At 49.9% G+C, this 13,833-nt stretch overlaps 1 protein-coding gene across 2 annotated transcripts; it reads left to right on the top strand.

Annotated features, from left to right (window-relative positions):
- The first annotated feature begins 477 nt into the window (after positions 1 to 477).
- On the top strand, positions 478 to 12,539 carry LOC110586148 (histone H4 transcription factor). Of its 2 annotated transcripts, XM_021696319.2 has the most exons (10): positions 478 to 499; positions 6,457 to 6,641; positions 8,689 to 8,918; positions 9,174 to 9,285; positions 9,460 to 9,612; positions 10,105 to 10,182; positions 10,270 to 10,390; positions 10,477 to 10,615; positions 10,707 to 10,831; positions 11,564 to 12,539. In XM_021696319.2, the coding sequence occupies exons 2-10, from the start codon at positions 6,467 to 6,469 to the stop codon at positions 11,916 to 11,918; spliced, it is 1,488 nt and encodes a 495-aa protein (XP_021551994.2). In that variant the 5' UTR covers positions 478 to 499; positions 6,457 to 6,466; the 3' UTR covers positions 11,919 to 12,539. The 2 variants fall into 2 exon arrangements, with proteins under 2 accessions (XP_021551994.2, XP_021551995.2); XM_021696320.2 differs by lacking the exons at positions 478 to 499; positions 6,457 to 6,641 and adding an exon at positions 8,468 to 8,489.
- Positions 12,540 to 13,833: the final 1,294 nt, after the last annotated feature.

Raw genomic sequence — 13,833 nt, 5'->3', positions numbered from 1 at the left:
AGAAATCAGAGTAAGAGGGTGAAGGAGAGAGGTAGGACTCGAGTTTGGGTCGGGAGGGGCGGACAGCTCCGCGCACGCAGCCTTGCGCGCAGCTGCCACCGCCTCCCGCTCCTCCTCCCTGCGCTCGCTGACAGCTAACGCAGTAAGCCGCGCGAGGAAGGAGAGACCCCACTCGGCGCTCAGCTCGAGCCCCGCGCAGGCCCAGTGGGTGCCGAGCGCGGAGCCTGCGCAGTTGAGGGAATTCGGGGCCTTGGGATCCCAGTCTGCGCCTCGCCTAGAACCCCGCGGCGCCAGCAACGCTACCTTCCCCGTAGCCCGCCGGTCCTCACTCCCGCCCCTTCCGTATTTTGGTCGCGCGCGGGTTCCGTCAGTCGCAGCGGCCATTGGCTGTTAGAGGGATCCGAGAGCGGCGATTGGCTCTCGCTGGCCGTCGCTCAAGCGCCCTTCCGGAGATGGTCCGAGGTGGGAAGAGTTGGAGAGAGCCGGCAGCCGAGGGACGGTAAGCTGGGCTCCGGGGTTGGTAGGGGCAGCGTCGGGGTGCGCTCTGAGCAGGCTGCCGGGGCCAGGCTCTTCTCTAGTCACCTCGGCGAGGCTTCCTCTGGCAGCTCGGCCACGTCGGTCTGCCTGGCGCCTGCAGTGCCCCCGGCCACTGACCCCGACTCGAACCTCCCTGCTTTCTCGTCTGGGGCTTCGCTGCTGCTGAAACATGGTCACCGCCATGCCTTAGTGGGAGAAGGACTCCGGGAAGTCTGCGGGGCTGTGAGGGAGAGGTTTTACCTGCCGGGACGGTCTCCTCTTCGAATTCTACCGGTGTTTCAGGGGCCCGGTCCCCGCCGCTTAGGGCAAGTCTTACCCGCTTCGCCTATGCACTGGGATTTCTTTCTGTCCTGACTTCCCTCATTGGCGCTTTGTTTTGGCGGTTGTCGTCACACGTCAGTGTCATCTATTCGGTCAAATTGTGAGTCCTTAGGAGGTTCAGGACATAGGTTCCTCCTTTTCTTGAATATCGTTCTGGTTAATTCGGTGCCTTGCGTTAAAATATATACTCTTAAGTATTTGCTGATTGCTTCTTATTCTGATTCCAGATGAAAAGAAGTATTAAGAATTCCTCTGGTTGTCCTTTTGTTGACCTTTTTGTAGAATTGTGCTTAGAGTGTCTCACCCTCAGAAGCAAGGATCGAAATAGCTAACACTTGTTGAATCCTGGCGGGGTGTTATGCTAAACGTTTCAATATCCATTATTTAGCTTAGTCCATAAATCAATTCAGTGAGACAGGCTTAATGATTCCCCTGCTCCATGGGAAACTGAGGCGGAAGTAACTTGCAGGAGGGAACACAGCTAGTAAATGGGGGCGCTTTTTAACCAGATTTGTTGAATCCATCACTAGTTGTGATATTAGTATCCCATTTTACGTTCAAAAAAAAGGTTCAAAAAAGCTAGGTTATTTATCCGAAAAGTAAAGTAATAAGTTATAGGTTCACTTAAACATTAAAAGAGCCTATATGAGGATGTGCTGGCCCTGAAGTTAGAACTGAACAGGACACAGGCCAGGCTTCTAGGAGCTCACAGTTTATTGGAGGAAGCTGACAGAATAACTACTTATTGAAACATATTTGGGGTACTGTGTATACAGATAGGAGGTCTATAGGGAGGAAGCAATCAGACAAGGAGAGATAAGATGGCAGGTGTAGGAGGAAAACGGAGCCAGACTCCCTGGCTTTAAATTCTGTCTCCATCACTCCTTAGCTTTGTGGCCTTGGGTAAATTACTTAACCTATCAGAGCCCATTACCTCATTTGTGAAGTGGGATAATAATACCTCAGTATGTGGGTTGTTGTATTAATGAGTTTTTATACATAGAGGACACTTAGAACAGTGATTTGCCTACTATAGATACTTAATGAATGTTATATTGTTCTAGGCAGAGTAAAATAATTGAGACAGGAAACTTGAACCCAGGTTTTCTGACAGCTGGTCTAATGACCTCTCTAGTATATAAGGTGCCTCACTGTATTCCTTGCTTGCAGAAAGAGGAGTGGTGACCAGATAGTCACTATCCCACAGCTCCCCAGGGTAGAGACAAGCAGGGCACAGGGAGAGACAGTAAAGAATGCTGGGGGACAACGAAAGAGGGATTCAGGGAGCTTTACCTAAGTTTCAAGGCATTCTAGATATCTAGATACCTAGGTAGCCCACCTCCTGGGCCTTATCCAGTCCAACAACAGGTATATGGGTTTTTTTTTTTTTTTAAGATTTTATTTATTTATTTGAGAGAGAGAGAATGAGAGAGAGCACATGAGAGGGGGGAGGGCCAGAGGGAGAAGCAGACTCCCTGCCGAGCAGGGAGCCCGATGCGGGACTCGATCCAGGGACTCCAGGATCATGACCTGAGCCGAAGGCAGTCGCTTAACCAACTGAGCCACCCAGGCGCCCAGCAGGTATATGTTTATAGGGTATTTGTGCTCAGCACTGTGCTGCACACAGTATAGGGACACAGATGGGTGTGGTATGGTTCCTGCTCAGAAGCAGCTAATATTGTCCAGTTGGGTGAATGAAAATAGAACACATCAAATGACCGTGGGCAGCATACAAATAGGGTTGAGATTTTCTGGTATTAGCTAGGCCAGCCATAGAACCGAGAGGCAAGAGTAATCTGAGGGGCAGGTAATTTAGGAAGGCTTCCTGGAATGTGATCAGATCCTGACATTGATTGTCTGAAGAGTACAGAGCTCTGTGCTAATGCTGGGAATGGGAAGGGCAGGGGCGATGGTCCCTGCCCTGGGAAGCTCCTAGTCTGAGGGAGACAGATGTTCCATTCCATTGTAACAGCACTAACAAAGCTGTACACAGTGCTCCGGGGACAGCAGGTGGATTTTCCAGCTGTACCTGGATGAATTGGGAAAGGACTCACCAAGGAAGGGACACTGGGCTTGAGGGTAGGTAGAAGTTTCTCAGGCAGAGAGTTTCAGGAGAATGTGATGTGTTTAGGGACAAAGATCACTGAATCAGAGAGGAAGAGGAATGAACGGACGGGAGAGGAAGCCAGAGCAGCAGCATGGTGTCGACGAGGAAGAGCATGATCTTTGGCTTAGAGTAAAAATGCTCTTACATCAAATGAAATGAAGTTTGGGAGAGGGCTCGCCACAGGGCTGACACATGGTAGGCCCTCAATTGTGGTAGTTTCCTTACTCAGTTTCTGGAGAAGTACGTTGAGGCTGGTTGGAGAAGAGCCTTGCGTGTGGTTCTATTTGGACTTGATCCTGTAGGCAGGAGAGAGAGGAGGTTTCGGATGTTATGTCTGACTTAGGAAGGCTTTCCCTACTTTTCCTACCCCAACATCATAAAAATAGTCAACATTTTTTTCCTAATAGGGTTCACTGTGAGTCTAGAGCAGCCCAGCAGCCCCATGTACACCTCAGAGTGTCAAAGGTCACTGGCTTCTTCTCAGAGGGGAGGCAGAAGCTGTGGATTAAAAAAGGGTTTCTCTGATAAGCAGGTACATTAGGTTCTTGTACTTGTAGGCGTGAAGGATTTTGTATATTTTGTATTTTCTCTGTTTTTTTCCCGTCTTGGTATGTGGTATTTTTCAGAGCTCCCACCTCTTTCAGGTAGACCAGTGCCCTGCTCCCTCCCAGGGCCCACCACGGTAGGGGCACCAACCGGGGGGGCATCATCCAAGACACTCAAGGGGCAGAGTCAAGGCCCCTGTTAGTGTTCTCTCTTGTCCCCGAACTTTTGGTTTCAGTGTTGTCCTTTTGCTTTCAGTGTTGCTTTCAGTGTTCATGTTCAGAACATGAGGGAAACTGTTCTTTGATTGTTCCACAAACTGCTCTTGGAACTGCCTGCGTCAGAACTGGGGTGCTGAGGTGAAAGGACAGATTTCTAGGCTTAACGCCGGGCGTCCTGAATCAGAACCTCTAGAGAAGGGGCTGGAGAACTTTGCATTTGTATGCATATTAAAGATGGAGAACCTGCAGTTTCTTACTCAGCTTTCTTCAACAGATATTTATTATAGGCCTAAGCATGCCTAGCACTGTAAATACCCAAGGTACAATATCAACTGGATAGATACAGCTTCTTATGTTCAAATGGAATCTGTATTTGACCCTGGAACAAGATGGGGGTTGGGGGTGCCAACCCTCGTGCAGTCAAAAATCCACGTGTAACTTTTTTGTTTTGTTTTAAAGATTTTACTTATTTGACAGAGAGCAAGAGTGCACAAGCAGGGGGAGCGGCAGGCAGAGGGAGAAGCAGGCTCCCCGCTGAGCAGATAGCCCAACGTGGGGCTCCATCCCAGGACCCTGGGATCATGACTTGAGCTGAACTGAGCCACCCAAGTGCCCCTGTTTTTGTTTTTTTGTTTGCTTGTTTGCTTTTTTAAAGATTTTATTTTTAAGTAATCTCTACACCCAACATGGGGGCTAGAATCTACAACCTTGAGATCAAGATTACATGCTTCAGGGGCGCCTGGGTGGCTCAGATGGTTAAGCATCTGCCTTCGGCTCAGGTCATGATCTCAGGATCCTGGGATCGAGTCCCACATGGGGCTCCTTGCTTAGCAAGGAGCCTGCTTCTCCCTCTGCCTGCCACTCCCCCTGCTTGTACTCTCCCTCTCTCTGTCTCTGGCAAATAAATAAATAAAATCTTAAAAAAAAAAAAAAGATTGCATGCTCCACCAACTGAACCTGCCAGGAGGCCCCAATGTGTAACTTTTGACTCCCTGAAAACTCAACTATTAATAGCCCTACTGTTGACCGGAAGCCTTACCATTAACATAAACAGTTGATCAACATGTTTTGTATGTTATATGTACTGTGTACTATATTCTTACAATAAAGTGAGCTAGAGAAAAGAAAATGATATTAGGGAAATCATAAGGAAGAGAAAATACGCTTATAGTACTGGACTGTATTTATTGATGCTGTAAGTTTATGTGAACTCTTTATAAGGTGAATCATCTGTCAGTACCTACACCAATATTGTTTTTTGTTTTTTTTTTAAGATTTTATTTATTTATTTGAGAGAAAGAGAATGAGAGAGAGAGAGCATGAGAGGGAAGAGGGTCAGAGGGAGAAGCAGACCCCCCGCTGAGCAGGGAGCCTGATGTGGGACTTGATCCCTGGACTCCAGGATCATGACCTGAGCCGAAGGCAGTCGCTTAACCAACTGAGCCACCCAGGCGCCCCATCCAATATTGTTTTATATGAAACAAAACACTGCAGATGTTACACGTACTGCACCCAGTGTGGGGCTTGAACTCATGACCGTGAGGTCAAGAGTTACATGTGCCACCGACTAAGCCAGCCAGGTGCCCCGATAAATTTTAACTTTTTATAATAGATTTGTGTATATTTTTTATGATAGTAAATAATAAATAATGGATAACAAATAGTAAATAATAAAATAGACTAGTGTTCTAAAATAGACTAGTATTTATGTATTCATGACATACTTTTTTCTTAATTCTTTATATATGTCTAGACTGCACAGTTCGTCTGCAAATTTTTTCAAATTGTTGCAAACCTCCAAAAAGCTTTCCAGTGTATTCAAAAAGTATTGCAAAACTCTGCATATGAGTGGATCTGCCCACTTCAAATGTCTGTTGTTCAAGGTCACCTGGACATTTTAGTCTAGAGGATGTTAGGGCAGTGGTGAGTAACCACTGGGTAGGTTAGACAAAGGCAGATTGTATGGTGGTTTAAAATTCTGGCGGGGACTTAGGATGGGATGCAGTAAGAGGTAAATTGCTTCTGGGTTCATCCGCAAGCCGTGTGGGTTAGAAAGAATTTGGACTTTGGAGTCAGCGTGACCTAACCCTGCCACACCACTAGTGTCTGGCCTTGAGCAAACCAGTTGACCTCTCCGAACCTGAAGTTCTTATCTGTAAATGAAGTTAAAAATAGTACTTCCCTCATTGGGTGGTGTTGGTAATTCAGTGACATCGTGTAATGTGCTTAATATGGTGCTTGACCTATAGTAGGTGTGAAATTAAAAACAAAGTGTTTTGTTATCCCCATTTCGAAGCTGAGGATGTTCAGGATTAGAAGGGTGAAGTTACTTGGCTACTACGGTCACACAGCTGGTAGGTGGTAGACACAGGAGTCTGGATTTGAAGTCTGTTCCTTGTCCAGGCCATCTCTTTGAACCTGTGCACACTGTTCTGCATCCTACCAGAATAATTAATTCCTTCTCGGCCTGTTGCTCTGAAGCTTCGTGAGAAATCGGCTGTTCAAGTTCTTAGCTCAGTGCCTGGCATGCTCTCAATAACGTTAGTTTGTGTTTTCCCTTCGCAAGAAGACCAGACAGCTTCCAGGGGTTTGAGGAACTGAGCTGGAGTAGCTGTTTCTCATGGGTCACGGGAGAAAGGCCTACTGGTTCTTGGCAGGCTGGGCAGCCGTTCACCCCCAGTGACACTTGGTAGGATCCTTGCAGCTGTGGATTTCTTCCTCCTCTAGGGTGAAGGCCATGCCGCCCCCGGGGAAAGTTCCCCGAAAGGAGAACCTGGGGCTCCAGTGTGAGTGGGGGTCCTGCTCCTTTGTGTGCTCGGCCATGGAGGAGTTCTGCGAGCATGTCACTCGGCACCTGCAGCAGCACGTGCGCGGCTCCGGGGAGGACGAGGAGGAGGAGGAGGACCTGCTCGGTAAGGGAGCAGGACATGAAGGGGAAAGAGCTCAAGGAAGGTGCAAAATCTGACTTTCCTACTTAGGCTGTTTTTGCTTCTAAAAACATGGTAGACAGATGCCTTGTAGAAAACGGATTCAACAGGGTAAGCGGAACGAATCTGCCAGCCTGCCGTCAAAGGGCAATTACTGACAGTACTTTAGTGAGCATTCTTTTGATGTCTTTCTGCATATATACATACATTAGATAAGGATGGTTTTATTTTTTTAAAAAGGATCATATTGTACAAGCTGTCAACAGCCTGCTCTTCTGATTCTCTGGTAATGCTTCTCGATGTTTTCTTTACTGCAACTACCAGTTAGGAATACATTTTATATCCCAACCCCATACACAAAAGTTAAAAAATACTTGAAACAACCCTTGCCTTTATTAGGTGCTCTCTGAAGTGTTCTATCTTGTTCTTTATTTAAAAAAAAAAAAATGGGGATGGACGCCTGGCTGGCTCAGTCGGTGGAGTGACTCTTGATCTCAGGGTCATGAGTTCAAGCCCCACGTTGGGCATGGAGCCTCCTTTAAAAAAAAATTGGTTTGTAGGGTGCCTGAGTGGCTCAGTTGGTTAAGCGTCTGCCTTCGGCTCAGGTCATGATCCCAGGGTCCTGGGATCGAGCCCCGCATTGGGCTCCCTGCTCAACGGGGATCCTGCTTCTCCCTCTCCCTCTGCCTGCCACTCCCCCTGCTTGTGCTCTCTCTCTTTCTCTCTGTCAAATAAATAAATAAAATCTTAAAAAAAAAAAGAAAGAAATTGGTTTGCAATCCCCTAATTGATTTCTCCAGTTACTAATAGGTCACAATACAGTTTAAAGAATTCTGTTCTATAGAAAATACAGAGGCAGCCCTCTTTCCCCTACCTCAAATTCTGTTTTAAGTCTAGTGACTATGAACTATAAGTAATAGTTTCAGAAGTCAAATAATATATGTATGAAAGAAATTAGGGTGTGTGTGTGTGTGTGTGTGTGTGTGTTTTAAAGTAGGTTCTGTGCCCAGCATGGGGCTTGAACTCACTACTGTGAGATCAAGACTTGAGCCAAGATCAAGAGTTGGGTGCTCAACCAGCTGAGCCACTCAGGCGCCCCATTTTTTTTTTTTTTTAAGATTTTATTTATTTGTTTTTGAGAGAGAGAGCTCGGACACTCACGCGCACTAGCAGGGGAGAGGGGTAAAGGGAGAAGCAGATTCCCCGCTGAGCAGGGAGCCCAATGCAGGACTTGATCTCAGGACCCTGGGATCATGACCTGAGCTGAAGGCAGACACTTAACCAACTGAGCCACCCAGATGCCCATTTCTTATATGTTTTAAAGTACGTACTTTCTAAAACAAGTAAACCCCTATAAAGAATTGAAAATGTTCTTGGAGAGAGCTGCTCGAGAGCTAGGCAGTGGACTGCAGCAGTCGATGGCTTTCCCAGAGTGGACAGGTCTCTGGCAGAATATGGGGAAAGAAAGGACTGGTCTGAAGGAAGGAGTGGGAGGTGTCCTGGCCTGGGAGGCAGCGGCAGAAACCCGGAGCGACTAGCGCCTGCCAGCTACACCTGCCTTCTGGGAGATTTTGGCACTGGGCCTTGCACACACCCTTCCTTCTACCTCAACCACACTTCTCCCTCTAGTTTACAGATATTCGCCCATCACCTCTCAACACAGGGACATTTCCAAGTCATCCCTGTCCACGCCAAATGACCTCTCTTTGACGATGTTATAGTACCCCAGACCCCTGCCCTCCTCATGGACCTTGTAACTGGCTGCAGTTTTATATTTATACATGTGGTTATTTGATTAATGTTTTTTCTCCATGACTGAAAGCTGCTGTGAGGGTAAGGACTGCAACTCTTTTTACTTGTTATATCCCCAGTGCCTGGCACGATTGGTGGTGGTTAAATTGCTGGTATTTGCCGAATGAACTGCTGCTGATTGGGTCAGAGTCCAGCCTCCTCTCCCACTGCTAAGTGCTATAGGTAGGAGAGCTGAGCTTTGCAAAATGTCAGACTCTTACCTCTAAACCCCTTTATGCAGAGGAAGAATTCTCCTGCTTGTGGCAGGAGTGTGGCTTTTGTTCTATGGACAGTTCGGCTGACCTCATCCGCCATGTCTACTTCCACTGCTACCACACCAAGCTGAAGCAGTGGGGGCTGCAGGCTCTGCAGAGCCAGGCCAACCTCAGTCCCTGCATCCTGGACTTCCAGAGCCGCAACATCATCCCTGACATCCCCGATCACTTCCTGTGTCTGTGGGAGCACTGTGAGGTCAGCGGGCAGTACTGGGAATAGGGGCGGAGGGAAGTTGGGGATCTTAGCTCATGATGCCTTGACCCTTTCAGGGATGCCCTTATGTATGCCAGGTTCCTACTAGCATCTTATTTCTGGGTAGCTCCCTTCCTCCAACTTTCATGTCCCCGTCAACTTAATTTGGGAGACAGCCAAGGAGCCCCCCTTGGAAACGTAGGGGTCAAAGGCCCTCTACCCATCCTCAGTCCTTACCGCAAGTTGCTCCTGGCACAGAGTTCCTTCGACAATCCCGAGTGGTTCTATCGGCACGTGGAAGCGCACAGCTTATGCTGTGAATACCAGGCAGTCGGCAAGGACAACCATGTGGTGCTGTGTGGCTGGAAAGGTAGGGCTGCTCCTTAACTTCTGGCCTTTAAAAACGCCTGGGGTTGCTGAGGGCCTAAGGCAGCTAGGTATGGACCCAGTCCCATGGGGTAAGGGTGGCTGCCAGCTGGAGACTTGGCACCAGAGCCTGCTCTGGGGGTCCGTGGCTGGAGCGTGACTGGGCCTTCCTTCCCAGGCTGTACCTGCACCTTCAAGGACTGCCGGAAGCTTCGAGAGCACCTCCGCAGCCACACCCAGGAGAAGGTGGTGGCCTGCCCCACCTGTGGGGGCATGTTTGCCAACAACACCAAGTTCTTAGATCACATCCGTCGCCAGACCTCGTTGGATCGTAAGCAATCAGAGAGGAAGGGGAGTGGGTGCAGGCTATCCTGCGTGGGGTGGGGGTTAGGGGCATGTTCCCAGGAGAGGGGGCTAGTGAAGGCCTCTGCAACTTGGCTACATCTGTCCTTAGGGCTCAGTCATCTGCCACAGCCTTGGCTGCCTAAGAATCATTAGATATTGTTATTCGGTGCTTACTCTGTGCCCTATCTCTTTGTCCAGTGAATCCTCACAGCCCCATGAGGTGTGCTTCTTATCCCCTTTTTTGCAGAGGACAAAACTGAGTCTCAGGTTAAATCACTAGTTAGGTGCACAGCTAGTTTGGGGTCCAGCAGGGATTCTAATTCAGGTTCTCGACTCCCAAGTCCCAGGCTCGTTCAGTGGTACTGCGTCCATCCCTAGTTCTTAAGCTCCCCCTTTCTTGGTGGTTCCCCTCTCCCGGGCTTGCTCTCCTCTCTGCGCCTCCCCCAGCCCACCCTGTCTTCTGCCTGCCCCACCCCAGAGCAGCGCTTCCAGTGCTCTCACTGTTCCAAGAGATTTGCCACGGAGCGGCTCCTGCGGGACCATATGCGTAACCATGGTGAGTAGCCGGAGCCCCCAAGCTCCTGGCCCTCCCTCCGGGTTTCCGCCCGGCTTCAGATCACAGCCCCCTCTCTGCTTCTCTCAGTGAACCACTATAAGTGTCCTCTGTGTGATATGACCTGCCCGCTGCCGTCTTCCCTCCGCAACCACATGCGCTTTCGCCACAGCGAGGACCGGCCCTTCAAATGTGACTGTTGTGACTACAGGTAGGGGGAACCAGGGGATGGAAGGCCGAGAACTCACGGTCCCGTGTCCCCCATGCCCTCCAGCCCCTCCTGACCTCTCCCTGCAGCTGCAAGAATCTGATTGACCTGCGGAAGCACCTGGATACCCACAGCAAGGAGCCAGCCTACAGGTGTGATTTTGAGAACTGCAGCTTCAGTGCGCGATCCCTCTGCTCTATCAAGTCCCATTACCGAAAAGTGCATGAAGTGAGTGGGGCTGTCGGTGGGAGAGGGCTGGCAGAGGTGTGGGGAGCCCAGGATGAAGAGCTGGCCTCACTCCCCCTCCCCTCCCCATCAGGGAGACTCAGAGCCAAGGTACAAGTGTCACGTGTGCGACAAATGCTTCACGAGGGGCAACAACCTCACTGTGCATCTTCGTGAGAAGCACCAGTTCAAGTGGCCCTCAGGGCACCCCCGTTTTCGGTATGTCTCTCAACCCTGCCCTCTAGATTCACAGACCTTCCCCCCCCCCATATCTTTTCAACAAGTTAAAAACCTCGAATTTGGGGCACCTGGGTGGCTCAGTCGTTAAGCGCCTGCCTTCAGCTCAGGTCATGATCCCAGGGTCCTGGGATCGAGCCCCGCATCAGGCTCCCTGCTCAGCAGGGAGTCTGCTTCTCTCTCTGCCCCTCTGCCCCTCCTCTCTCTTTGCCCCTCTTCCCACTTGTGTGTGCGCACACTCTCTCTCTCTCTCAAATAAAAAATAAAATCTTAAAAAATTTTTTTTTGAATTTGATGATAATCCACCATCTCCATTCAGGCTCAAGGGACAAAGTGGTGGAGCGAGATGATTTTTTTTATTTTTGAATGTGGTGCCAAAGCCCTGCAGCCAGAACCAGAACTGGAGCCTAAGGGTCCTGACCATCTCATAAATCCTGTGACACCCCCACCTTCCAACACAGATCATTTCTTTTTCCCACCCCCTCTCCCTCCCTCCCTCTCAAGTTTCTACATACAATTTTCCATCTTGAGTAATGCTCCTTCCCTCTTGTCTTCTACATATTCTCATAAAGACCTTTTTGATCTCCAGCTTCTATCATTTAAAATCCCAGGGCCCGTCCCATCCCTCGGGTCTGTCCCTTACCTTGCCGCTCTCCGGGGCGCCCTGCCTCCCCCTGCGTGTGGTTTCTGCCCTGTGCGCCCCCGCCTCACCAGGTACAAGGAGCACGAAGATGGCTACATGCGGCTGCAGCTGGTTCGCTACGAGAGTGTGGAGCTGACGCAGCAGCTGCTACGGCAGCCGCAGGACGGATCGGGCCTGGGAGCAGCACTGAGTGAGAGCAGCCTGCAGGGCATCCTTCTCGAAGCAGTGCCAGGGGAGCCAGGACCCCAGGAGGAGGCTGAAGAGGAAGAGGAGGGCGGGAGCAGTGAGGGGACAGGCCTCTCAGCCTCTCAGGACACTCCCAGCCCCATCATCCACGTGGTGAATCAGACCAACGCCCAAGGCGAGCAAGAGATTGTCTACTATGTGTTGTCCGAAGCCCCGGGAGGGCCCCCCCCCAGCCCCTGAGCCCCCCTCAGGGGACATCATGGAAAAGCTTCAGGGAATAGCCGAGGAGTCCGAAGTCCGGATGGTGTGAAGGCTGCGGAGCCTGACCATTTCCACCCCAGGCCCCGGGGTTTGAGCCAGGCTGGTGGCTGTGCCCCTCGTGGGCAGCCCCTGCCAATGGAGGCCTTTAAGAGTGGTGCCAAGAGCAATGCGGTGCACTCTGGACCCGGCTTGCATCATGCAGCAGGCTCTAAAGACTTCTCTTTTCTGCCAGACCACGTTTGGTGGGGATCCTGAGGAGTTTGGATTCCTTGAGGGGGATGCCCTGGTTGTGTATGTTCTTGTAGAGGGGCTACTATCAGGCTTACCCATAACCCCCTAGTCATGCTGAAACGGTGACCAAAATCCTCTGTCAGCTCGCACCCATTCCCATCTTTAGGGGTCCTTAGGTCCAGGGATGCTGTGTAACTGGTCCCTGCGAGGGCATTGTCCTCACAACCAGCCAAGGCAGCGTGAACCAGGCAGTTCTTTCCCTCCGAAGGGCTCCTACAACCCCAAGGACTTTCCTGGTTATCCTCAGGGATGGGAGTGGAGGCACTGAGTGTGGAACAGTTGTTTTGGTAATAAACACTTGGGCTGTTACTCATTTCTTCTTCCTTATGTCTGGTGGCTGTTAACTAGATAGGAGATGCAGCTGCCCAGAAGAGGAGCTGAATAGTTAGGCTTCTCCTTCTAGTGACTGAGGTTCGTTTTTGTTTTTAACTTTCCTCTTGTTCCCCTCCCCCTACGCCCTTGGTGAAACTTCTTCATTTCTTCTCAGAGCATCTACCATCTCCATGGAGGTCCTGTGGATGGGCAGAAGTAGTGCTCTAGAATGCACGCATTGGCCTCATCAGGAAGGGAGAGCACCTGGCCACCATAGCCATCCTCTCTGAGTCCTGGTTAGATATCCAGTGCCTCTGGCGTAGGGATTCTTTACCTGTGGGACCGGGAAGGAAGCCTTGGTGGGGGGGAGTGGGGGGGGGGTGTGGAGGTGGAGGCCCTGGGGAATGGCAGGGACTCTAGGTTTAGGAACCAAGTTAGAAAATTGTGTGTCTGAATATACATTTTCCTGGGGAAAGGGTCTATTTTTCACTAGATTCTCAACGAGGTTGAAACCCTCCTAAATAAGAACCATTTTTTGGCTGTCTAGCCACTTCTCAGCACCCTGTGTCCATTCTCAGGGTTGCTTCTACTCAAGAGAGGTCAGTGAAATACTCTCAGGGGTCCTAGCTGGACAGAAAGCTGCCCACGAAGGACCAAATTTAATTCTCTTCACAAAAACTGTGTGCCTATTGCAGGAAGAATTTAGGAAAGAAAAATCTCTTTGTTAATTCCATCAGCCATTTACTGAGTTCTTCCTATGTAGTCCAGGCACTGTGGCAGGTGCTAAAGATACAAAGATGACGGGGCTCCTGGGTGGCTCAGATGGTTATGCATCTGCCTTCAGCTCAGCTCATGATCCCAGGGTCCTGGGATTGAGCCCCATATTGGGCTCCCTGCTTGGCGGGAAGCCTACTTCTCCCTCTCCCTCTGCCTACACCTCCCCCTACTTGTGCTCTCTCTGTCAAATAAATAAATAAAATCTTTAAAAAAAAAATAAAGAGGGGCACCTGGGTGGCTCAGTCGTTAAGTGTCTGCCTTCGGCTCAGGTCACGATCCCAGGGTCCTGGGATCGAGTCCCACATCGGGCTCCCTGCTCGGCGGGAAGCCTGCTTCTCCCTCTCCCACTCCCCCTGCTTGTGTTCCCTCTCTCGCTGTGTCCCTCTCTGTCAAATAAATAAAAATAAAATCTTAAAAATAAAATAAAATAAAAATACAAAGATGAATAAAACCCAGGACCTGCCCTAAAGAGACTTGTGGTACAGAGGCAAGGAAAGATCTAAAGAAGTGGAGC

The sequence above is a fragment of the Neomonachus schauinslandi genome, chromosome 11 (assembly GCF_002201575.2).
Source record: "Neomonachus schauinslandi chromosome 11, ASM220157v2, whole genome shotgun sequence".
Classification (NCBI taxonomy): domain Eukaryota; kingdom Metazoa; phylum Chordata; class Mammalia; order Carnivora; family Phocidae; genus Neomonachus; species Neomonachus schauinslandi.
Note: the sequence above shows the minus strand (reverse complement) of the source record. Positions and strands in the feature narration are given on the sequence as shown.